General features: G+C 41.2%; 1 protein-coding gene across 3 annotated transcripts; it reads left to right on the top strand.

Annotated features, from left to right (window-relative positions):
- Positions 1-2,696: 2,696 nt before the first annotated feature.
- Positions 2,697-25,188, top strand: UEVLD (UEV and lactate/malate dehyrogenase domains). Of its 3 annotated transcripts, XM_034770227.1 has the most exons (12): positions 2,697-2,834; positions 4,224-4,308; positions 7,975-8,040; positions 9,795-9,958; positions 12,198-12,333; positions 13,496-13,620; positions 14,297-14,402; positions 15,920-16,090; positions 17,079-17,252; positions 20,123-20,210; positions 20,919-21,042; positions 22,165-25,188. In XM_034770227.1, exons 1-12 carry the CDS (start codon positions 2,793-2,795, stop codon positions 22,330-22,332), a joined length of 1,449 nt encoding a protein of 482 aa, XP_034626118.1. In that variant the 5' UTR covers positions 2,697-2,792; the 3' UTR covers positions 22,333-25,188. The 3 variants fall into 3 exon arrangements, 2 of the variants coding, with proteins under 2 accessions (XP_034626118.1, XP_034626119.1); XR_004645668.1 differs by lacking the exon at positions 20,123-20,210 and having other exon boundaries at positions 22,165-22,301; XM_034770228.1 differs by lacking the exons at positions 15,920-16,090; positions 17,079-17,252; positions 20,123-20,210; positions 20,919-21,042; positions 22,165-25,188 and adding an exon at positions 15,039-15,895.
- Positions 25,189-25,681: the final 493 nt, after the last annotated feature.

The raw sequence follows: 25,681 nt of genomic DNA, 5'->3' as shown, positions 1-25,681 counted from the left end.
ACGACACGAAACACAACCTTCCCGTTTTGCTACTGGGTGCGGTTTCTGCCACGCAACGTGACAGTTTGTTAACTTGCTACCGCCTGTCCATGGGGTTGCGAATCAGGAGGGATGGTGTTGCCCGCCCTAAAGGGCTCGAGGGGACAACAATGGTCCGTCGCCCGGTGTGCTTGGCACCAATAAAGACACCGAGGGGAGAAAGCAAGCCAAGTTTATTTCAGAGCTCTGAAATGGCACTAGGAGACCAGCATGTCTCAAATCCAGTGCAACAAATACAAACAACTTTTACCTTTTATACTCCAAACTGTTTGCATACATCTCTTTGTCTGGCTGTTCCCCCTTACCCCTCCCTTCCAGACAACTGTTACAATAAGCTCTACATAAGCTTGTGAGAAAACTTTCTCAGTCTTTGTGACCTTGAGTTAGACGCCTGCAAACTAACTACCCCGCTTCTTATCTCTATTATTTCTGCTAGTGTGAGTGAAACTGCAGCCATCTGCTAAAAAGCTGACATTACATTTCTGCTTCAACCTACTTCAGAGCATGTAAGCAGTTAGCATAGAAGTAGGTGAGAGTTCACAAGATGGGGTTTGGGGGTTCAGATAGGCCCAGAGCAAAAGAGCTTCTTCGGCACTTGTGGCCTTCCACTCTCCCGAGTTACCTGGTAGCTATGCCTAGTGGACCCCAACAATGGGGTATGTGGTCAAAAACAATCCCGATCGGCTTCCTGACCAGAGTAGCCCCTTTCATGGGGTATGTGGTCAAAAACAATCCCCGCCTGTCCATGGGGTTGCGAATCAGGAGGGATGGGGTATGTGGTCAAAAACAATCCCGATCTGCTTCCTGACCAGAGTGGCCCCTTTCATTGAATTTGTAAAAAGGGAGGTAAGGTTTGGGGGTACAGAGAATGCCCCCGAGCCCAAAGTGAGACCAGAGTGGCCCCTTTCATTGAATTTGTAAAAAGGGAGGTAAGGTTTGGGGGTACAGAGAATGCCCCTGAGCCCAAAGTGAGACCAGAGTGGCCCCTTTCATTGAATTTGTGAAAAGGGAGGTAAGGTTTGGGGTACAGAGAATGCCCCTGAGCCCAAGTTGAGACCAGAGTGGCCCCTTTCATTTTTTCCACTGTCTTCCTCCTTACTTATTTCCAATGACTTGGCTGCACATGCACCTGTCACTGGTCCAGGGATGGTTGCAAAACGGGAGGGATGGGGTTTGTGGTTGAAAACACTCACGGTCTGCTTCCTCCTGGGGATGGTTGCAAAACGGGAGGGATGGGGTTTGTGGTCAAAAACACTCACGGTCTGCTTCCTCTGGGGGGATGGTTGCAAAACGGGAGGGATGGGGTTTGTGGTGGAAAACACTCACGGTCTGCTTCCTCTGTGAAAAGGGAGGTAAGGTTTGGGGGAACGGAGCATGCCCCTGAGCCCAAGGTGAGATCAGAGTGGCCCCTTTCATTGAATTTGTGAAAGGGGAGGTAGGGTTTGTGGGTATGGAGCGTGCCCCTGAGCCCAAGGTGAGACCAGAGTGGCTCCCCCTGCATCCGTCTTCCCCATCCCCCGGCGTCTCAGTGCGCCGTGTCCGGGAGCGGCCCTGGTGCACTGCAGCTAAGCAGCTGGTATACATACCATTAAAGCATTTAATGTTTTTAAATAATGTATTTAGAGTATTTTCAAATTATTACAAAGCAAAGCAATTTTTGGGGCCCCTTCCATAAAAAAAAGTTGCAATACTACAGTAACATGTACTTGGAAATGTAAAAAAAAAAAAATAGTGAAATACATTCAAAAACTAATTTGTAATAATTTGAAAATACAATAAACACATTATTTAAAAACATTAAATGCTTTAATGGTATGTATACATTTGCAATTACATAATGGGCTGTTGCTGGGTGATGGTTAGGATGAGGTCGGGGGAGGTGCCCGGCCCCTTACCATGGCGCTTACCCCCTCTCCTGGAGCCTCAGCGTGCTGCGACCAGGAGCGGCCCTGGACAGCGTTGGAGCCACGGCGCTGCAGTGCGCCAGAGCCGCTCCTGGACGCGGCACGCTGAGGCACCGGGGGAAGACGGAGGCGGGGGCAGCCTCCGACATATTTGTGGGGGTCCCTGCAGAAAATTGCCCCACTTGCCCTCCCCCCCCCCCCCCCCCCGGCCCTGCAACACTTGTATAGGATAGAGAGGAGCTGCGGTGATTAAGCTTTGACAGGCTAGGAATTGGAGGCCTGTGCCTTTAAGACCCCAGTCCCAGGACCCCGCCCTCTGCTCCGAGGCTGACATGCAGCGTCCCTGTGAGAAGAACAAAAACAGCCTCTGCCCCCCCCCCACCCCTAGATTAGCGAGCACAGTGGGTGGCTCATCCCACGGGGTCACTGTCCCCCCCCCCCCAAACGGGGGTTTTGTACCCGCACGGGGTCTGGCAGTGTCTGCCCCCACCCCGGCTCTCACCCCCCACCACCGATTTTCCCCTTCAGCCCCTCTTCTGCTGCTAGCTACAGTAGCTTGAACCCCCCAGGCCAGTAAAATTCTGCCCCCTGCTCAGACCCTGACAGCCCCCCGCTGCGATTTGCTCCTCTTAATCCTTTTAAACCCCCTCTCAAAGAGGGGGCAGCAAATCCTAAGTAGACATAAGAGTAGAAAGAGGGCAGTGGCTACTGGGCATGCTCAGTTCGGGTGAGCATGCTCAGTACACCCAAAGTAGCAAAACGGGAGGGAGGGCTGTGGGGCAAGGTTTGGTTCCTGGCGGCTGCCGTCCAGGCCGGGCGCAGCGGGAAGCGCGGGGAGGTGCCGCCGCGATGGAGTTCTCCGAGGAGACGCTGAGGACGGAGCTGGTTAAGGTGCGCGCGCGCCGGGCTCCCGGCTCCCCCGGGCAACAGGGTCTGGCCCGCGGCGGCCACGCGCTGTCCCCGCTGGGCCCCGCCCGGCCCTTCGTTGGGCTGGGTGGGGGGAGCGTGGCTCCCTGCCACGCCTGTGGGAGGCAAAGGGGTAAAGGCCTGTGTAGCTCTGGGAGCCAGCGGGCATCAGTGGGCGGGGAACTCTGGGTCACCCCCACCCCTGCCAGGGCATCACCTCCCGGTCCCCCCAGTGCAGTGGTTCTCAAACTTTTGTACTGGTGACCCCTTTTGCATAGCAAGTCTCTAAGTGCGACCCCCCCCCCTTTAGAAATTAAAAACACTTTTTTATATATTTAACACCTTTATAAACACTGGAGGTAAAGTGGGGTTTGGGGTGGAGGTTGACAGCTCGCGACCCCTCCATGTAATAATCTTGTGACCCTCTGTGGGATCCCAACCCCCAGTTTGAGAGCCGCTGCCCTAGTGCATCTGCATCCCTGCTCACCCCTCCACCCCGCCCCCCCCCCCACCCGCCCCCCCCCCCCCCCTCCCCCCCCCCCCCCTGCTCAGGTGCCCAAGTGTACTATTTTCTCTTTATTTTTCCAATATAGCTGCTAGTTCATTGAACCAAAGTTGGGCTGCAGTTGTATGATGTTTAGGTGCCAGCATTGGGGTGTCAGTTCAAATTTCCCATGATCTGGAGCACAATATCTAAATCCTGGAAGTGAACAGTCCCAGATTTGCAAAATTGTTGGGGAGGATAAAGAATCTGGAGGGCAGCTTATGGAGAGGGAATGGTCCAAAGGAAATACCTGAAGTCTGGTTTTGCAAAGGTATTAGCCCTCACCAATAACTATATTCATACCACATTTCAAACTTCAGCAGTTCCTGCTGTAAGTCTACCTTAAAATTTATTTTTTTAAATAAATGTTTGGGTTTTTCCTCTACCCTCCCCCCAACTAAACCACTTTATGGATTTTGCTTGACCTCTCCAAAATAATTCACTTACGGACAGAGACTAAGCACATAACATTTCAATCCAAAAGGTGAATTTTTCAGACACTTTAATATGTTTGTGAAAAAATGGTTATGAAAATTCTTTAAAATGTGAAAGCCATATTAGAGTTTGCTGTTACCAAACAATGTAATTATTTGGCTTAAACTTTTTCAAATATATTTTACAAATATATAATTGCAGATGTTGGTATGCAGATAAGATTATGCATTCCATGGAGCAATCTGTTTGAGAATTAATTTAATGGCAAAACTGTTTGTTATAGGTAATTATTAGCTGCCTCCTTCTGCCTTCTCTTCTCTTATTTTTCCCCACCTATCCTGTGGCACCAAAGAGGTAGTCCTTTCGAGTTGAAACATTCTTTTATTTGTGTACAGTATAAATTCCGGGACCTGACCATAGAAGAATTGAAGAATGTCGTTAAGATCTACCCAAACTTCAGATTCTCCATGGATACATACAGTAAGAATCTGATCTAGTTACTTTGATTGTGTTTTTCAACAGTTGATGATTATGTGGAACTCTGACGTTTCATAGGTTCTCTATCTACAATGAAATTTGTCTAAATTACTGTCATTTTCAATTTGTTTTCCTAACTTTATATCATGTGATATCGTGTGATTTTCTTTCCCCCAGTAGTTCATTTCCTACAGTACTTGTTGTAAGTTACCTTCACCAAACTAATCAGTATCTTTTTTTTAAAAAATGAATAAATTGTAACATCAGTGATTATACAAATTGATAATTTAATGGATTCCATATCACTGTTCCAGTTCCCTTAAGCAAATTTAAACATACCGTATATACTCTTTCATTAGCCCGTTCGTTTATAAGCTGACCCCCCAAAATGGATAGGTAAAAATAGCAAAAACTGTATGACCCTTTCATAAGCCGACCCTATATTTCAGGGGTTGGAAAACTTTGGCTCCTGGCTTGTCAGGGTAAGCCGCTGGCGGGTCAGGATGTTTTGTTTACTTGGAACATCTTGTTAGGCAGACAAAACTACACCGGATCGTTTCAGGGGGCAAGACAAAGATGCCACATTTATTATGATAACACAATTTGATTTATGACCAATAACTAATACTTAATACCTACATCCACACACACATCCATCAGATGTTCTGCAGCTGCTGTATAGTTACCAGTCCTGAACATAGCTTGAGTCCGTGGCTTAATTTTGCAGCTTGGGTTCGTAGCTTGTGGCGGCTAACTGGCCAGGAAAGCCGGGCACAAGGAAGGGCTGGGTCTGCCCTCCCATGTTGGCAGCAGAATGTTACCCTTCAAAGTCTTCCATCTCACCCATCCTTTTTGTAGGTTTTAGTTTGAATCCAGAGTCTATAGGTCTTGCTGTGTCAAGCTGCCTCTGGGTTCACCCGTCAATTGCAGACGTGACTTTCAGCCTCGGACCTGGCTTTGATCTTCCTTCTATTGTACCTTTGTTCTTTTCTTTTTAGGGTGGATTCTTCTTACTTTGTTATGGCTGTTGTCTGCATCTTCAGCCATCAGTGTTTGAACTCTATTTCATCAGGACAGTCTGGCGCTGGAGGTTGATTCCATCATCCATACATACCTCATTCACACATTTAAACTAATAAGATTACAGCAGGGTTTTGCAAAAATGAAGGTTGCAGCAAGCTTTTACAAAATGGAGTAAGCGTTGTAAAATGGAGTTTGAATTACAATATGGCAAACAGTGAACAGAAGTAGACAAGTGTAGTGAATGGCAAACCATGAACAGAAGTTACAATACTGAAACAATGCAAGTCTCAGTGATTTAAGCAGGAATTGGATTGACAGTGAAACTTACAAGGGCAACTGGCTGAACAGCTATGGCTCTTAACAATCATCTTAATTGTCAATTAGCCAGTTATTGGGGTAACTGGTTTTATGAATGAATGTTGTTTCATTCATAAAACTTTACTTATGAACAATTGCATTTATTAGTTCTACATTGTCCCCCTTTTGACCCTTCAATCCAGGGGTATTGAATGGGTCACACTTTATGTAATTGTTTTAAGGCTATATATTGTGAAACAATGTGAGCCTGTGGTTTTAATTTAGAATGCATCTATTTTATCCAGCAGCATATGCAGAGCGTTAGAATTAACATAACAGTCAGGATTACTAATAGAACAATGTGGGATGAAAAATTATATTTAGAACTGCTGACCAGGTGAGCTGCTCCTACAACACTCTGCCCCTTGATCTATGATCATTACAGTAGTTGTTGTCATTGTAGGGCACAGGTGATCTGTTGCAAACAAACCAAACAATTATAACCAGGTGAATATAACTAAAACTATTACAATTAACTATACAGCAGCTGCAGAACATCTGATGGATGTGGGGGTGTGTGTATAGGTATTAGATATTAGTTATTGGTCATAAATCGAATTATGTTATCATAATAAATGTGGCATCTTTGTCTTGCCCCCTGAAACGATCCTGTGTAGTTTTGTCTGCATAACAATCTGCAGGCATGGAGCCCCTCAGCTTCCTGTGGCCGCGGTTCACCACAACTCCCATTGGCTGGGAACAGTGAATCGCGGCCATAAGGCGCTGAGGGGCTCCATGCCTGCAGACGCTCCAGGTAAACAAAATGACAATGTATTAGATATTCAATTCAAGGATTCCATAGAGTTTAAAATGATCAAATTTTGGTGTAGACCCATTTATAAGCCGACCCCCACTCTTTGATGCATCACTTTTTTACCAAAAATATTCGGCTTATGAACGAGTATATACGGGTAGTTTGATGGATTTACATTGTTAAAAGTAAAAACAAAGAGGAGTCCTTGTGGCACCTTAGAGACTAACAAATTTATTTTGGCATAAGCTTTCGTGGGCTAAAACCCACTTCATCAGATGCATGGAGTGGAAAATACAGTAGCAGGTATATATATGCAGTACATGAAAAGATGGGAGTTGCCTTCCTGAATCCCCTGCAGCTAGAAGAAAAGTCCTATTGACACCAGCCTTACAGAGAAGGAAGAAGAGCAGAGGCTCCTTTTGCGAGGGATATGCAAGCTGATAAAGCACTGTAACTTGAGACCACAATGGAGAAGGTCAACAAGATGCACATAAAGTTTCCTTAGTTGTGCAACTGTCATTAAGCTTCCAATAAAGAGTGACACCAAAGGAATAAACAAATAAAGTAACATTCTGTTTAAAAAAAAGGAGGAGGGATGGTCAGCTGTGTGAATTTAATTACTATGTGTAGTATCTAAGTCAGGGATGGCCAAACTATGGCCTGGGGGCCACATCCAGCCCTTCAGATGTTTTAATCCAGCCCTCAAGCTCCTGCCGGGGGGCGGGATCTGGGGCTTGCCCTGCTCCATGCGTGCTGTGGCTCTGTGTGGCTCCCAGAAGCAGCTGCATGTCCCTCCTCCGGCTCCTACGTGTAGGGGCAGCCAGGGGGCTCTGTATGCTGCCCCCACCCCAAGTGCCGGCTCTGCAGCTCCCATTGGCCAGGAACTGCAGCCAATGGGAGCTGCAGGGGTGGCGCCTGCGGATGGAGCAGCATGCAGAGCTGCCTGGCTGCGCCTCCACATAGGAGCCAGAGGGGGGACATGCAGCTGCTTCCAGGAGCTGCTTTGAGGTAAGCGTCACCTGGAGCCTGCATCCCTGACTCCCTCCTGCACCCCAACCCGCTGTCCTAGCCCTGATCCCCCTTCTGCCCTCTGAGCCCCTCGGTCCCAACCCAGACCACTCTCTTGCACCCGCAGCCCCATCCCAGAGCCCACACCCCCAGCTGGAGCCTTCACCGCCCCCACACTCCAACCCCCTGCCACACCCTGAACTCCTCATTTCTGGCCCCACCTCAGAGCCCTCATCCCCTCCCACACCTCAACCTCCAATTCCATGAGCATTCATGGCCCACCATACAATTTCCATACCCAGATGTGGCCCTCGGTCCAAAAAGTTTCCCACCCCTGATCTAAGTACAAGGAAGTAATCTTTGCAGTCACATTTCACTGGTACATGTCCATTTTCAGCATACATCTTAGAGTTGGAATCGGTAGTTATTTAAATGCGGAATGAAGTATGGGTAATACTTAGTTTTGTAATTTTTTTTTTTTAAATCCTCTAACCACAAAAAAAAAAAAAACTTGTTCTTAATTTCAGCTTTCAAAGACGGATCCCTTAAAGACCTCTTGAATTTTAGTGGCACTATTCCAGTGAAATATCGGGGTAAGGTAACAACTCATAGATTGTATTTTCTATACCAATGCCAAATACAATGGTAAGACATTGTGTACATTTAACAGTATATCTTCCTGATTAGTCACGGAAAAGGCTTCTAATTTAGTACAGCCAGGAAGGCAGAAATATCATTATTTCCTTTGCAAAGATGGGTGACCTGGAGAGTCTCCATGTGCCACACAAGAGTTGGATTAAGATCTCTCTCTGGATAACTTGGACTGGGCTTGAAAAATCCACTTGCTTTCGTCATCAGTGTCTGGGGTCAAAGCTATAACTTTTTTGTTTTGTTTTTTTAGGGTAATTTCCATATGTGAACATAGTGTAAAATGATCCAGTGCTGTCTTCCTAAATCTGCAGATAGACAGCTCCAGTGCCTCTGCTGCTGTTCATAGCTGGTCAAGCTGCAGCAGTTGCTAATCACCAGAGCAAGGGTAGTCAATAGGGAGATTCTGGGCCAAATCTGGACTGCCAGACTCTTTTGAACAGACTCCGAAATCTTTTTATTTACTTATTATCATCATCATCATTATTATTTTTTTTTTAATTTTCTCTGGAGTCTGGGCTATACTTTGACCAAGAAATTTGGACTTTGACAAAAAATAGACTACCGCTGGTCCAGAGTCTTGGGGGAAGGAAGACGCTATGAGGAACAGCAGCGGCTGGCTCTAGAGCCATTGTCTGGGGTGGAGGGAACAACTTGAACAAAGGCTGAGGAAAGGATAAAGTAATAGAGATCTCTCCTCAATCTTGCACTAGGCAGTAGGCAGGAGGCCATGAGGTGAGAGGGGAGAAAATGGAAAGTAAGAGTACTCTTCTCCTTACCATCAGCCAAAGGATTGGAGTGTGAACTCACTTCTAAAAATATTTTAAGTAAAGTTGATTGACAGTTAATTTCTATACACCAATGTTTTATTCATTTAAATTTCTGGGGTTAAATTGCTCAGATTGGCTTTAGTAGTGGGGATGGCAACGTGGCCACCTTCAAACAGGATTACATTAATGTGAACCAGAAACCTTTTAGTTTGTGCCTGGAGCGTCTACACAGAGGAGTTACAACCTTTGTAGTCCAAACTGCAGGGCAGTGTGGATGCCCTAAAAGTTGACATACTCCCAGTTTCATATCCTAGCTTGCCACACACTGACCATGTAGACAAGCCCTCAATTTACCTAAATCAACATTAGCCACTTCTATTCCAAAATAAGAGTGCCCTCACATAGACTTGCCCTGAAATAACTAACTACATATTAGAAAAGTGATTTAGTTAACTAGGTGCAAGACTGTGTAGATGAGCCCTTAGTCCTCAGGCTGGTGGGTGTTGGGTAGAGTCTTCATGCCCTGTACTTGGATATGCAAATGTCCCCAGATAATTAGGACTCTTCCTTGAACTTGCTGTCTTTGAAGTCTAAACATAAAGCACTTAATAGAGTCTCCTCCTCATTAGCTCTTTGTTTCCAAGATTATATAAACCCTAGAAAAGTAAATTGATTGCTCCAAGAAGTTCCTTTGATCTGACAGACTTATTTGCTGGCAGAGCTCTGTAACAGAAATGCTTTATATTTGACAGGATTTCAATCAATGACACTTAATATAGCAGGTTTGGTAGGAATAGTATAAATCAATAGCATAAATAATCAAAGCAAATAAAGTGCTATATTTTAAGTAAAACGGAACACACAATCATGATTTCAGCATACCTTCGAAATGCGGAGGTCATAATGTTTTTTTGTTTTGTGTCTAACAGGTAATTCCTATAACATACCAATTTGTTTGTGGATTTTGGATTCTCATCCTTTTGCTCCTCCCATTTGCTTGCTGAAACCAACTATAAACATGGAAATCTCTGTGGGAAAACATGTAGATGCACATGGCAGGATATACTTGCCCTATCTACAAAACTGGAGCCACGTAAGGAAAAACAAATTCCAGGAAGAATACATTATATTACATACAAATTAACGCTCATTTTTTTTCTCTTCTCCTACATTTGTTAATCTTAAATGTACAGTCAATGACTATACAGACAGAAGCAGAAGGTTGTTTCCAAGTAGTAGCCTTCAGCCTGTCAGATATTATTATGAGGAAATAATTTTAAACTGAGGGGGAAAAAGGGGATTAAACTTATTTCCGTTAGAGAGAAGGATAAATCAGATAAAGAAAATGTGTCAAACATCTGTTAGTGCTATGAACAATGTCCAGTAACTGTGTAAGCTGAGGTTATATTTAGCAAGTGCAGTTTTTCAGTAAAATTACACTAACTGATATAGTAGCTTTGTCTCTGGTATGGACATTATTGCAAAATGGAGATGGTTTGTTTTTCTGGGGGTGACTAGTATAGAAGGTCCAAAAGCAACTTTAGTTGCCAAGTGGATGTCTTTTATGAAACACAGTAGATAGGTTACTTTAAACATGTGGTTGACAAGCCACAAAAAATAATTTAGTGAAATCTTTTTTGTTTTGTTTTTTTCCGCTAACTTTTTAAGATGAGTAAAACAAAGCTGTTGAGTTGAATTTTGGAGGGGGAGGAGTGGGGATGATGGGTGTCATTTTCCTACTTAATGAGTTGGGAATCTGTACCTGGTAATTACTGATTCATGCCCAGGCCTTACTTGGCTAAAAGGTCCATTGACCGCAATGAAAGCTTTGTCCAAATAAAGAATGCAAGATCAGGCTCTGATGCAGCTAGCCTGAATCTTCTCTAATGAGTTTTGTTTTTCTTCTTGCTGCCAAGTAGGCTATGTTTTTGCTACAGGCTTCTGCTGGTATGGGTGCAAATATCTGCGATTTGTGACCGACAGAGCTGTGCCAGCAGAAGCTGCTAGTGTAGGCACAATTATACTGACAAAACTCTTTTAATGGTATAGCTTGTTTTGCTTGTGGGGGTTAGTTTAACTATTCTGGTACAAAGGCTTTTCTGGTTTACTGCATCCACACTGGGAGTGCTTTGCCAGTAAGGTTAATCCTATGCCAATAAAGTGCTCCGTGTAGATATAGCCATAACCTATATTTAGTAATAGATGCTACTGTATCAGAGGCTTTCATATGTCCAATAATGCTTCAAATAACCAATTGAGTTGGTGTTTGGTAGGGTTACCATACGTCCGGTTTTTCCCGGACATGTCCGGCTTTTTGGTAATCAAACCCCTGTCGGGGGGGAATTGCCAAAAAGCCGAACATGTCCAGGAAAATACTGGCCGGGCACTTCCCCTCCCATGGCTGCTCTGCTCCTCCCCTGACTCTTCGGCTCTGTTTAAGAGCCGAGCTGCCCGAGCGCTCCAGCTTCGGGCAGCCCCCTTGCCTCCGGACCCCGAGCCACCGGCTGGGCACTTCCCCTCCCGGGCTCCAGCTGCTTTGCTCCGGCGGCGCAGGGTCCGGAGGCAAGGGGGCTGCCCAAAGCCGGTAGCGCTCGGGCAGCTTGGCTCTTAAACGGAGCCGAAGAGTCAGGGGAGAAGCACAGCAGCTGGAGCCCGGGAGGGGAAGTGCCCTGCCGAGGGCGCAGGGTCCGGAGGCATGGGGGCTGCCCGAAGCCTGAGTGCTACCGGCTTCACGGTTTGCCGGGCAGCCTTCATTCCCTGTGCCCCCAGCTGGGCACTTCGCCTCCCGGGCTCCAGCTGCGCTGGGGAAGCGCCGGCCAGGGGCGCAGGGTCTGGGGGCTGCCTGGCAAACTGTGAAGCTGGTAGCGCTCGGGCAGCCTTTTTCGCGTGGCTGGGAGGGAGGAGGGGGAGTTAGGGCAGGGACTTTGGGGAAGGGGCGGGGAATGGGCGGAGTTGGTGTGGGGCCCAGGGTGGGAAAGGGGCGGGACCAGGGCCCCGTGGAGTGTCCTCTTTTTTTATTTTTTAAATATGGTAACCCTAGTGTTTGGCATCTTTAATTCAGTCTCTATATTCTCCACTATTCTAATCCATACTCCCATAGTTACATATTTATATTAATAAGATATTAAAAATAAAATAGAAATATACTAACTGGCAGTGCTACTTTTCCTCTATCTTAAAAGTTGGTTTGAAAGGTTGATATTTGTAGTTTAGCTAAATGTATACAGTGATTCTTGATACCTGCTAATAAATTACTGCAGTTTATGGGCATGCTGTTTTATCATGATAGCTAGTAAAGATTGTAAGTCTTCTCCTATACGTATGCATTCCAGCCAAAGTCAATTATCATTGGATTAATCAAAGAAATGATTGAAAAGTTTGAGGAAGAGCTACCTCTGTATTCAGTATCATCTTCTGATGAAGCCAAGCAGCTAGAACTGCTATCCTATATTGCAAAGATAACTACAGGTGTGTAATTTTTCAGCAGATCTGAATCAATATCAGTGTTATCTATGCTTTTAGCTATTTTTATTTTATCTTTTCAAGGTGGACAATAAATATTACTTATAACTTTTAGTGGTTACATTTTCCTAAAACTCATTATTTTTCCTTTACCTTAAACATACCCTTTCTGAGGACATAGCTGATTTACATGTTCTCTTACGGATAATGCAATTTAAAACCGTCTTTCAATCTTTCAAAAACACTTTCTGCAGTATTATACATTGGTGCATGTAGTAGCATCAAAGGGATCATTATTATTTGTATTGTGGTAATCAGGAGTGCCGCCAGCTTTTTTGCCACCCTAGGCGGCGGAAGGTCCCGCCCCCGAAATACTGACGACGACCGGGGCGGCCAAAGATCCGGCCGCCGCGGTCGCCGCCCCCCCAAATGTTAGCACCCTAGGCAACCGCCTAAGTCGCCTAATGGGTTGCGCCGGCCCTGGTGGTAATGCCTACAGTTGCCAACCAAGATTGTACTAGAGGGCTTACCTATATGGAGCTCACTAAATATTGCTTAGTGAGCTTTAATGTTAGTACTGTTTCAAACAGCGCTAACATAGCACTAGGGAATCCTAGTGCACACCACCAGGGGTCTACATGGACCAATTAATGTGCAACACTTTATTGTGCTTTAGAAATAACCCCCCACTGTAATCCACATTACTGCTCCATGTATTCAAGGCCAGACACTGTACAAACCAGTTCAGAGATAGTTTTTGTCCCAAAGATCTTAGTCTAAACAAACAAGATGGACAAAGAGTAGCAGGGGAAATCGAAGGTGTACAGAAATTAAGTGAGTTGCCCAAGGTCACAGTGCATTTCAGTGGTAGAGCTGAGTACAGAGTTGGGGGAGGATGGTTAGTAGAGAAGGCATCTATTTGAATTTTTTTTCTTGCTGATGTAAGACTTAATTTAAATGTAAATTGTAAGAATATAATTCTGTGGAAAAAAATGTCTTACTCAATGGAAGCCTTGAAAAATTAGTTTCCATAGCCTGACCAGCGTATTGGAGAAAACAAAGTAATTTGATTTGATTAGACCCGGGCATTATCTTTCACATACAGTACATGTGTTTACACTGTCTTATAAAACCACCAGCTGTGATTGATTGATTGTTTTAATTTTAGGTGAAACTGACATGAATTCAAAGACTATGGTGGGTGGACAGAAAAAAGATGGAGGCTTTAACAAAGTTACTGTGATTGGAGCAGGAGATCTTGGCATTGCTTGTGTACTAGCAATTGCAGCAAAGGTACTTTCTCGTTTTTAATAGAATAGCTATTAATATTATCTAGTGCTATTCCTATAATGATCTCCAACCTAGTTCTTAGTGTTTAAAATAGAAAAACAATGACTTCATTTTAAGTACTTTTAATGATTTGTGATGTTGCTTCTCTAGTTTACCTTTTTCCTATTTAAAGATATTAAATTAAAAACATAACTTTTACACATTTCAAATGTAATCCTTTATTGGGTCCGACAGTCAGCTGTTGGCTGTAAAAAACATCTTAATTTTGAGCACAGATTCTTCAAAGCACATAAATTTGTAGTTAAGGGATATTGTCAAGGTTGTGCCCTAGATATTGTTGAGTTCTCACAATATAGGGTATTTCTATATGTGCTCAGTATTTGAGCACAATAGTCAGAGTTTTGGCCTTCACTTTGAATGTCTGAGTGTAACCCTCTTAAGGTGGGTTTTGTGTATGTGGTTTAATATACTATTTGGCAATGGAACTACTAACACAGATGTCCAATTTTCCATTTAACATTACGCAATCATTGGTGATTTGGATGTGAGCTGTTTTGGGGTTTTTTTGCAACATAATTAACATCCTTTTTAAAGTGAGATCCAATCTCAGAAGCATCTTTTTATCAGAATAAACTGCATTTTATTTTGTTGCAGAGCTGAAATATATTTATTTGTACAGGGTGCTGCAGACCAGGTAGTTCTCTTGGACCTCTCAGAAGGTGCAGCAAAAGGAGGAACAATGGACCTGGATATCTTTGCTCTGCCAAATGTAGAGATCAGCAAAGGTACTAATTTTTTATATTGTAGTGGCAGGGCCGGCTCCAGGCACCAGCCCAGCAAGCAGGTGCTTGGGGCGGCCAGCGGAGAGGGGCGGCACGTCTGGCTCTTCGGCGGCGGGGTCCCTCACTCCCTCTCAGAGCAAAGGACCAGCCGCCGAATTGCTGCCGAAGACTGAAGCGTTGGCGGTAGAGCTGATCGCGATCGCGGCTTTTTGTTTGTTTGTTTTTGTTTCTGCTTGGGGCGGCAAAAACCCTGGAGCCGGCCCTGTGTAGTGGAACATATTACTGTATGCTCTATATTTTTATTTTGCTCTATACTTATATATTTATTTACTTTATGGGAACTAGATCACCCTCGGGAGTGATAGAAACTTTCACCTCTGGGTCATTAATTTAAATTCATTCTGGGTCTTTAAACACCCATTATCTTCTGATAGTTTCTCGCCTCCTGAAGTGGTGGCTGCAGATTAAGACTGATATATACTGGTGGCATGGTCTAGGGAAGCTGGTACTGCTCCTGTCCAATACTCTAATCTGTTTTGTTTTTAGAGGCTTATATCTCTTTTGCTATCAATCAGGCACCTTCTAGCTGCATTCAGTTCATTTACTAGATATATTTTGTAAGATACTTTTTTTTTTTAGTGGCTGTCCATGTTCCACCTCATGCCAAGCCACCAGAACTCTTTGATACAGTGTCAGCATCTTTGACTCTGAGCTAGAAGGACAAAAAGAACAGAAGCCCCTATGTGAAAGAAAGAAATGAGGATAAAGATCTTCACCAAGAATCCAGGATTATCAGGATGCAGTGCTCTGATACTATAGCGATGGCCCCAGTATAAATACCTAGCTAGATGGGGGTTGGAAAAAGGAGAGAACTTCTTTTTTAGAGAGCCAAATAAATAATGGCAGGAGAAGGATGCTAGTTTTTACTTCTTAGTTTCTTAGCAAGGTATAAAGAAATAAATATCAAAAAGCTAATGTAATATATGGTAGCAATGTCCAGTTGTTAGAGTAGAAGCCTGGGTGGTCCAGATTCCTGGTTGTCTTCCAAGCTGTGCAGCAAGCTCTGTATGATCGTGGGCAAATTGCAGCCTGTTTCTCAGGTTTCCATTTATAAATGGGGATAATGTCAACCTCGCATGGGTTCTATGGGACGTAACTATTTGTAAGATACTTTGAGATCCTTGGATTAAAGGTACTGTAGAAGGGTGCAAAGTACCCTTATATAATAGGCAAAGCAGCTTCAAAACAAAGCTCTGTATACACTTTCAACACAGTAGATCGGAGATTATGATACATAAAAATATCTTTCTAGTTCAATTCTACTGTAGGAAAAAAGCTGTTAATTTAAAAGTTCTCGCGGAAAGGCAAACAAAGTAGTTGTGTGTTGAATGGAACGTACATATACTGGTTTTAGTATGGGTCATTTAAAACATTTTTGTGCCAAGTCTATCTTGACATATCTATAATTTGATAAAATGAGACTTTAAAAAACCCTCAAATATTTTTTTTATGTTCATCAGATTTTTCTACTTCTGCTGATTCAAAAGTGGTAGTGCTCACCGTTAATTCTCTGGGTAATGCTCAGTCGTATCTTGGTGTCATACAGAGCAACGTGGATCTATTCAGAGGAATTGTCCCAGCAGTAGCACATTATAGTCAAAATAGTGTGCTGCTTGTTGCATCTCATCCAGGTTTGTTGGTATTTTACATGTATCTGTTTTTTGTTCTGATCTATTTAAAGAATATCCTATTGCCTGACGTACTCTACTGAGCAGGGAGTCAGCACTCCTAAATTCTAATCCCAGTTCTGAGATGGACTCCCTCTTCAGACTTGGGCAAACCACTATATCCATGTGTTTCTTTATATGGAAAGGCTGTTGATAAGATGTTGTCTTAGTCATAGTTTAGATAAGGGGGGGAAGTGATAGTATTTTTTATATCAAAAGTCTTCTTGCATATGTTTTGTTTTTGTCTATTGTTTAAATCTCATTTTATCTAGAGTCTTATGATATGCCCATCTACTGTAGTCAGAGCACCTTGCAAATGTGTTAGTGACAAGATCTCTCTCTCTCTCTCTCTCTCTCTCTTCCCCTATGCTGTAAGGATATATACACACAATATGATCAAAACTTCTGGTTGATAGCTCCTTATGTTACCAGTAAATTCTTAGCCCATTGTTTCTTTGGAAACACATTCATAATGATAAAACTATCATAAGTCCATGATCTTGTGTCAGAACACTAAGTAAGTAGGGAAGGAAGAAGCAGACATGAACCTACCCATCCGCACACACTTAAAACATGTTACTATAACATGTTAGAGCAATTGGCAAGATTACCTTTTGCTCCATTCAAAACAAGGAAGGAGGGGAGACATTTGCCAAATAGAAAGAGAACGAAACTTTAAGGTGGGGGCTTGGGTTTTTGGGGTGGTGGTGGTGGTGAGAGAAATTATTTGAATTTCTGATGTTTTCTTAATATTTTACTCGAGCTATGACATGATTATTTTCAAAGCCTGACTCGTTTTAGAAATGAGTAAGCTGCTGATAGTCCTGTATGCTTATACTTTGAGTTATAAAAAGTTCTGGTTCTTGTTTCTTGAGTGTGAATTATAGTTTGCTGTTGTGTTGAATTTTGGGAGTAATTCTTTGTTTTCAACATACTTTTGTCCCATGTTTAGTGGAAATAATGACATATGTCTCATGGAAGCTGAGTGCATTTCCTAAAAGCAGAGTTATCGGAATTGGTTGTAATCTAGACACTGAGAGATTCCAATATATTATCACAAACTTGTTGAAAGCACAGACCATAGGAAAAGAGGCTTGGATTATCGGCGAACGAGGGGAAGACAAAGGTAAACGGATACATGATTTTGACTTAGAGTTTGAACTGTTCTAGAAAGGGGGGGAAAGACACAAACTATGAAGAGTGTTAGTGTTTATAGGGTGTTTCCCCAAGATTCTAGAGCAGGATGGGAGCAAACAAATATCTTCTCTGTGTGTCCAAATGGGGAGAAATGTACAGAAGTACAGCTTTGATTGTTTATTTGGTATAACACTAAATTACATTCAAGATATTGAAGAGGGAGGTCTCTTTTTCAGGGAAGGGAATGCATGGGGGTAAAAGTATGTGAAGAGCTGTCAGTACTTCAGAGAATACCATGTTTTTAGAGGTGCTGACCCCTGACTCATATGGACGCTCACAGTAGCTGTGGTTGCTCAAAACCTTTGCAAACTGGCTGTAATTGACTTCCCAAAGTGCACAGCAGAGACAAGAATGGAACCAGGAGTTTTGGGTCTAGAGGAGGAAGATAGAATTGAGTTGAGTGCTCTTTACAGAACTGGATACAGTGAGATTTAGCTTCTCCCTACATTTAAAGAAGGTGACATATGAAGGATAAAGTAATTAAAAAAACAAACAAACTAGGCTCTTTATCACATCTGCTTAAACTGCTACTCCAAATAGAAACACCAAACTTTAATTCACGAGCGTGCGGCATCTGCTCCTACACAACACAGCTACTGCTACCTTTCTGTTAAGTGTCAGGTTTTTTTCCTCTTAAATTGAAAACCCTGCAGCGGTGGTCTTTTCTTCAGAGGAGGGTTACCTCCCTTTCCCCTTCCAAAAGTTGTCCTCAAAAGAATGAAATCAATTTTTTGAAAAAGCAGTTAGGTTAAAAAAAAACCCAAAAACTAATATGGGCATATTATAAATGTAAACTGTGAAGCATTCTGTAATAGAGATTTGAGTATATATGAAGAATGGAAATTGCAGCTAAACTTTGGGGTGAACTAGGTTGTCTGGATGTTAAAGATATTGATAGGCCATGGTGTTTCATGGAGGGGAGATAGAAAACAATGTACTGTCTTTAGAGTAACTTTTAATGAGAAGTCTGTTTAAAAATGTTAGTGTTGCAAACAGTTTAGAGGAGCACACACTTTTTTAGCATTTGATAGTGAACCTTTGATAGTGAAAGTTGTTCTATGAGTCATTGTTTTCCTTGTATGGCTCATTTAAGTCATGACTTCCAGTTGAAATACAAAAGACTGATTTATAAGGAAGCAATAATAGACTTAATTTGTACAGTAGATTTGTCAGTCTTCATGAATTTGATCTCTGTCACACTTCAAACTATCCTTGATAGCTTATTGTAGCAGGTGGCTTTTCAACTGACTTGTCATTCCCAGCTTTCCTTCTATATAAAAAGAACAGGAGTACTTGTGGCACCTTAGAGACTAACAAATTTATTAGAGCATAAGCTTTCGTGGACTACAGCCCACTTCTTCGGATGCATATAAGTACTCCTGTTCTTTTTGCGGATACAGACTAACACGGCTGCTACTCTGATTCCTTCTATATGTTAAGCTAAACAATAATATATTTGTCTTTGAGTTGAAAAGAACTGAAAACATTATACCACATCAGATGCATTACACATTGAGGCACATTGGCTCCCTCTATTCTCTGCCAATCCTGATCTGCAGGACACATCTAAGGGTGAGAGAGTAGCTTGGTCTCCATGGTCCATTCATTCCTGAGGGTCTCTGCTGAAAGTGAATATAGTAGTTTCTGTGATAATTTTTTTGTAGTTTGGATAACTGTCTGCTAAGAACCTAATATTCAGATCTTGAGTTTAGGATTGCCTTTCATCATGCTTGCCAAATCAAATGCACTCTACCACTGTTCCACTGTTACTTTACAGCAAACTCTGAGGGAAAATATTTATACCCAAATTCTGCAATAATTGGACTGAACATAAAGGTGTTACCCAAAAATTTATTTTTCTTTCGACAATATTCCTATTTGAAATTATGATAGTGGGGCCTGGTTGATTTTAAGGGAATTGGTAATAGAGTATGGACCTTTCACCTCTAAGTTACTTCAGATCCAACTTGAGTTGACAGAAAACTACTATCTGACAGCTGTCTGGCAGCATATGTAAAATGAATGGGTGGGTTCAGTCCTGTTCTTGGTAGATAAGTTCCCGTACCAAATGTGATCTTTTTTCGTGACACTTACCGTCCCCCTTGTGTGCGGTTTAAACAGAGATTAAATGGAAATGGAGACTGAACAAGCCTCTTGCCTTTAAAGTTAGTCCCTTTAGAGGGCTAAGACATGCTGGCAGGACAGTGTGAGCAATCTTGCATAGCTATTTCCTGTGCCATATAAGGCTGTCATCCCAATAATAATCATCAGCCTTGCGCATACGCATACCCACCCACACTGGTAGCAGCATCATGCATTAAGGGGGCGGGGAAAGACAAGTTGTAGGTAAGGTTGTAAAAGCATATTAAAATTTAAGAAAGGAGATGGGAGTGAAAAAAAATAAGACTGCTGAAGCTGTTTAAAAACAAACAAGTGGAATGCTGAGAAATGTTAAGATAAAACATATGTTTTTTTCCCTGTAGCCCTTCTCTCTTTGCACCAACACTTCTGAGACTATCTTTTACCATATGTGTCTAACTTTGACAACAGGAGCCACATTGCACCATTCTACATAGTGTACTTAGTAATGCGTAACAAATTCTATTAAATCTTTATGTGGAACATTTTTTTGAACAACAGTTTCTCTAGGCCAGTTCTGCCATGGAATTTACAACCTCAGAAAGACACCAAACTGAGCTCAGGGCTCAGTACCAGTATGCACTTCAGAAAATCAGTTTAAAGTTTTATCATTCCAATATATTATAACATTAATGAAAGTTTGTTTTTAATTTTATTTAGTGCCTGCATGGAGTGGTTCTAACTTAGTAACATATCATCAAACTGAACGAGTAGTGAATGATAACTCTCAGGAGCAGTTGGCGAACAGGTAACACAGTTACAACAGTAAACTTAAATTCACACCAACCTGTTACCAGAATAGTAGAGGTGTTTTTTCCCAATCCGCAGAGTTCAGAATCTCTGAATAATATGACTTTTCTTTATTACTATGAGCAATTCTGCTTTGAAGCTTTCAGGTCATCGGTATACCTAGAATATATAGGAAAAGACTATTTTTTAGTTCTGAATTTTGTTTTTCCAGTGGCTAAATATAATTAAGTGGTAATGTTAATAGAATAAGTGTGTGCTCCTCTAAACTGTTTGCAACACTAACACTAAAATGCCTTGCATCAGCATTTATTTGATGCAGTAGGCTAGGCTGTTCATAATCCTAATACATGACACTTATTTAGTACCTTCCCTCTGAGGTTTTCAAAGCACTTCTTAATCAAAAATATACTGTAGTGAACAGGGTATATATTTAACGTTGCTTTTCATAGACATTAGGAAAATGTCTGCCATGATAACTTCTATTAAGTTAGCAAAATTTTACCATTTGCATGGAGGAATTTAAAAAATGGTGATCTTTGTAGAATTGGGAAATAAAGCATTGCTTTAGAAAGCAAGTTATAGAGAAGTAGACAGCGGTGTTCAGATGCTATGCAATACTTTTTGTGTGTTTATGGAATACTGTGTGTCGAACAAAACATAGGTAACTGAAGAAATTTCTAAAACCACATTTTTCTCTGTTATGTAGAGCCATGGAAGTTCTTAAGGGAAAAGGTCAAAAGTCCTGGTCTGTTGGGCTGTCAATAGCTGATCTGATTGAAAGTATACTGAAAAATAAAAGAAAGGTTCATTCCATATCAACTCTGGCAAAGGTAAATATGGTATTAATTTCATATATTTTTCTATTGTGCCTTTAATCCTATTACTCATGTTAATTGTAGCCATATATAGACCGTAGTCCTGACCAGCCATTCTGCAGACAAACTATTTGTTACTTTCTTCCTACAACAGGCACCTAGTTTTTAGGATCCATCTGAAAATGAGCAAAAATCAATTACTGCACTCTGTAGTGGACTTTCAAAATATAGGAGTTGAAAGATGCAACATGTACAGTGCTGGTGTCCAGCTCACCACTGATCAAGGCTATTAACACAGTTAGTTTTGGCAAAATAACAGGCAGATGTGTCATGGTTCAAAGTGCTTGATGTTGAATGCAAATCTCCCCAAAGGCTAAACATCTTCAACTTCATTTAGAAGAAGCTGATGTAGATTTTCTCACTATTGTATTTGTCAAATCAGGAAGGAAACTTTTTTCTAGTTTCTCACTTTCTGATCAGGGAAGAGAGGATATGCTTATATTTGACTAAACAGAATCTCAGACTAGATTTTAATTAAACTTTATTCTAAAAGGCTTAATTAAAGCAATAGGTTGTTTATATTAGAACACAGCATGGAAACATTTTTCTTTGCTTTACAAGGTATGTGAACTTCCTACATTGGTGACTGATCCATTTTGTGCTTGAGATTACAAAGGCTTATTTGTGTTTCATTATGTACATAAACTTAATTTCTTCCTCTCATCATGGGAACATTTTAGCACTTGTTATGTGAAATAGCTACTCGGGTATGGGAGTGACTAATAGTGTCTTGAGATGAACATAAATTGTACAGACACTAGGCAAGATTTGAACAAAAATCTAATTTTATTTTAAACAAGACTTATAAAATTCCAACTAATTTTAGTTGCAAAATGTTGATGTCCTATTACTAAGATTTTTTAAAAAACAGAATATTTAATCTACTATACAGTATTATAAATAACAAACCTAAGCTATGCTTGTCAGCTAAACAAAGCATGTCTTGTGATGAATTATCCTTGCTTATTTAAATTTGTTAACGTACATAATTTTGTATTTTATAGTGGGCATGGGGAATGGAGATTAATGAACTTAGAGTTGTTTTTATGTACATTCTTTTTGTCTTCACTATTTCAGGGGTGTTGCAATATAAACAGTGAAGTATTTTTAAGTATGCCATGTATTCTTGGAACCAATGGAGTGACTGAAATTATCAAACCACTGAAGGAGGATAAGTTGGTGGCAAAAAAACTGCAAAGCAGTGCAGCATCAATTCATGACCTTCAACAGCAATTGAAACTTTAAACACAATGGAATCATGCAATATCTGCTCATGAAAATGCTGGGTTTGATAAGGAAAAATGTTTCCTTGGTAGATACAGGTTTCTGCAAACAGAAGAATTATCATTTCCTTTCACAACTGTGTCACTCCTTCAAAGCATTAGTTAAACTATGTAACAAAGAGAACATCTCAAAATTGAAACCTTTTTTTTTATGCTGTAGCTTTTGTAGTCAAAATGAAGAGGATAATGTACAACTATGTTGTTTTTTTTTTTTGTCAAGATTTAAGTAGCTTTGCCTGCAGTCTTTGTTACTAAGCTATGCACCATGTAGGCCTGATTTTCACATTCACTATGTTTCTGTTGTGCCCTCTGCTGGGACAAATAGGTTATAAAGCTGATTTAACAATCTATTTGGAAGTGTCTCTAGTGTAGGGAGAATCCTTGCGTGGTGCAGAGCCACTACAGAAGCAGTATGTCATCTTGTAACCTTCAGTGAAGGGGGCATGACTAGAACACCATTGCACTCCAGCTATTCAGTGCAGTAAAGCATTGACTAAAATGATCCTCATGCTTAACAGACACGATAAAGGTAGAGCACTTTATTGTTTTCATGTAATTGAACTTGACACTAGAACACTGCTAGGAAAAATGGAAAATATTTTTTTAATGATACACCTTTGAGCTTGAGCTTTTGGGCACTGGGTATGAATGCTGTTGTATGTTCATTTAATTGTCTGAGCTTTTTTTCCTAGAATTTTTCTCGATTTGAATTGTTTTGTATGTTTTACAGACACTTTAGGTGCTTTTATGCTATGTATTAGAAATAACTTTTTTGTTTTAAACACTAGAGGTATTCCAACAAGTACAACATTGGTAAAGATACTGCATACAGCGGTGAGGTGTTTGTGTGGGGGGAGGTGAGAATAAAGGACAATCTGACAGTTGAGTAATATAGAAGTAAATAAGGCTTGGGGGCATAATTAATTCATGGAAATATATGATTCAAAGCCCATTGATGTCAGTGGGATTTGGATCAGGTTCATAAGGAATAAAGTGAGGAAAGGCAACTGAATCTGAGTAGGGAGACACCCCTGGCTGATAAGGGTGAGGGGTGTACAGAAAAAGCAGGATACTAGTGTTTAAAATAAACCAAAAAAGAATGCATGTTGCTACAAGTGGTTTTATCGACTTCTTAAATAATCTTTGCTTGTTCATTATGTTACACTCCTAATAGAAAAGTAGCATATTCATCTTGTGTGTAGACTTTAGTATTAAATTGAATACTAATGATACCAAATACAGTAAAGGAGAAAATGTGGACCTAACTCTTAAAAGTGCTGGTATGTATTTCTTAAAATACCATTGAAGCTTTATGTTGGTAAAGATACAATATGTGAAGGAATTAGATTGATATACTTGTGCCTTACACTTATACCTCAGAAAGGGCCCAGTCTTGAAGAGGCTTAGTACCCTCAACAACCTTTTGGGCCTGATATGTATCATTTACAAGTCCAGTTTCCATTGTAATCGATGGGAGCAAGATTTAGCCCATTGACTTCAGTGGGAGTTGTGATATGCTGAGTGATCTCAGGATTGAGACCAAAAATAGGAAAACTAAATTTTCTTTAATGGAATCACCATTCTTATTGCCTGAGCATTTTTTTAATGTTTTAATCAGTGATGCTTTGTAAATAGTGATTATTATGATGGAACAATTGAGCTAGTTGTTTAAACATAATTGAGCTCTAGTCTCTAGTTGGACTGGTTTTCTTTTTAATTTATTAAAATCATCCTGAATGAGCAATAACTAACTTTTCCTTAAAGTGTGCATTTAAAATTGTTCATAAAGAGGGCTACACTTAGCTAGAATAGATCATTTTTGTACCTTAATGTTGTATCTTATTTTGTAAAAAGCTGCAGTCCTCTTATAATTGGCACTTTTTGGGATAAATGGTACTTAGCACTCATAATAATTCAGAAATCTGATCTAATTTTTAAATCTATTAAATGCCATTGTTCAGAAGTTTCCAATTTTTATTTAAAAATAAGGGATTGCAGCTTTAAAAATACATTATATGGCACTTTACATTGTCGCAGGAAGGAAATTGTCTAAAGTCACTTTTAGACTAATGGCACTAAAAGGCATCTGTTGTATGACACTTATTCTTGTTCTTCAGAAACAGTGGGGAAAAATAGAGTTTTAGATGCCCAAAGTACTTGTAAGACATGGCCTCCTATTAAGGGCCTCTAAAATGGGGATTTTAGTTGGCCAGCCATTTCCAGTATACTAAACAGTTGGTGTATTGCTGCAAAACTCTTAATGTTGATATCTAGGTTCAGATATACTGAATTTATGTAACTTGTACATTGCACTGTTTTCCTATTATTCTGTATTTAAAGTATGGTTCTTATGCGTTGAGGGTGTCATGAAGTATCGAGTCGTTGTACTTTCATTCAGTTCTGTTTTAAATCATGGTTCTCATGCGTTGTGGTTCTCAAGATCTAATGATTCTTGTTATGCCTCTAAATGAATTACTTATGCGAAGGCTGTTCTTAGAAAAATTAATCAAAAATGCAGTAGACAATAGGAGGACTGGAATAGTGATCATGTGCTGTCCAACGTACCATATCAAAGGGTCTCAACTAAAGAAAATCATCAGGCACCAAGATAATAGGAGATGCTCATTAACTCTAATACTGTTATGGTAAGTGTGCTCTTGTATTAAAATATTAATCACAAATCAAACAAAATGCCACCCTTGTAACTACCCTTGTAGTGAATGGGAGAAATGTCTTGTTGTTTACATTACAGCTGTCAGCAATAAGCTTTGTCCGTACGCTGTTATGAAGTGGTAGTAATAAAGGATACAGAACTTGATACCTATGCTGTATATATATTAATCTATTCTATCTTCTGGCCTCATTTCTGGGTGTAAAATTTAGCATGCACATGTGTTTACAGAAGGGGCTGCTCTCCTGGTGTGCTCCTGTGGCTTAAAGCGGGGGTAGTCAGAGGCGGACTGTGGGCTAAATCTAGTCCACCAGACACTTTGGAACAGACCCTAAAATCTTTGTATATACTTATCTTTTTTTATTATTATTTTCTTCTCTTCTTCTCCAAGAAATTTAGACCTTGACAAAAAATAGACTACCCCAGTAAGAGCTGGGCCCAGATGCTACGCTGCAGTCATGTAGTAGTGCTGTGGCCAGCAAGGGCTTGTGAGTAGATGTGGAGGAGCCTTCAGGTTCTCAGTGCATGGATGAAGGTGAACTGGACTTGCTGGTGATATTGGTCCCCTTGCAACTGGGGTGGTGCTGCCCCATGGGTGAGGCCCAGTCTGCTTCAGCTGAAGGGTGGACACACTCTTTAA

This window comes from Trachemys scripta, chromosome 4 (genome assembly GCF_013100865.1).
Source record: "Trachemys scripta elegans isolate TJP31775 chromosome 4, CAS_Tse_1.0, whole genome shotgun sequence".
Taxonomy (NCBI): Eukaryota; Metazoa; Chordata; order Testudines; family Emydidae; genus Trachemys; species Trachemys scripta.
The sequence above is the reverse complement of the archived record's forward strand: the minus strand, read 5'-3'. Positions and strand labels throughout refer to the sequence as shown.

Excerpts from the sequence above, each read along its gene's own strand:
- UEVLD (XM_034770227.1), top strand. The coding sequence starts at position 2,793 with ATGGAGTTCTCCGAGGAGACGCTGAGGACGGAGCTGGTTAAG. Across the intron at positions 9,959-12,197 it reads ATCTACAAAACTGGAGCCAC|CCAAAGTCAATTATCATTGG; the intron begins GTAAGGAAAAAC and ends TATGCATTCCAG. Across the intron at positions 12,334-13,495 it reads TATTGCAAAGATAACTACAG|GTGAAACTGACATGAATTCA; the intron begins GTGTGTAATTTT and ends TTTTAATTTTAG.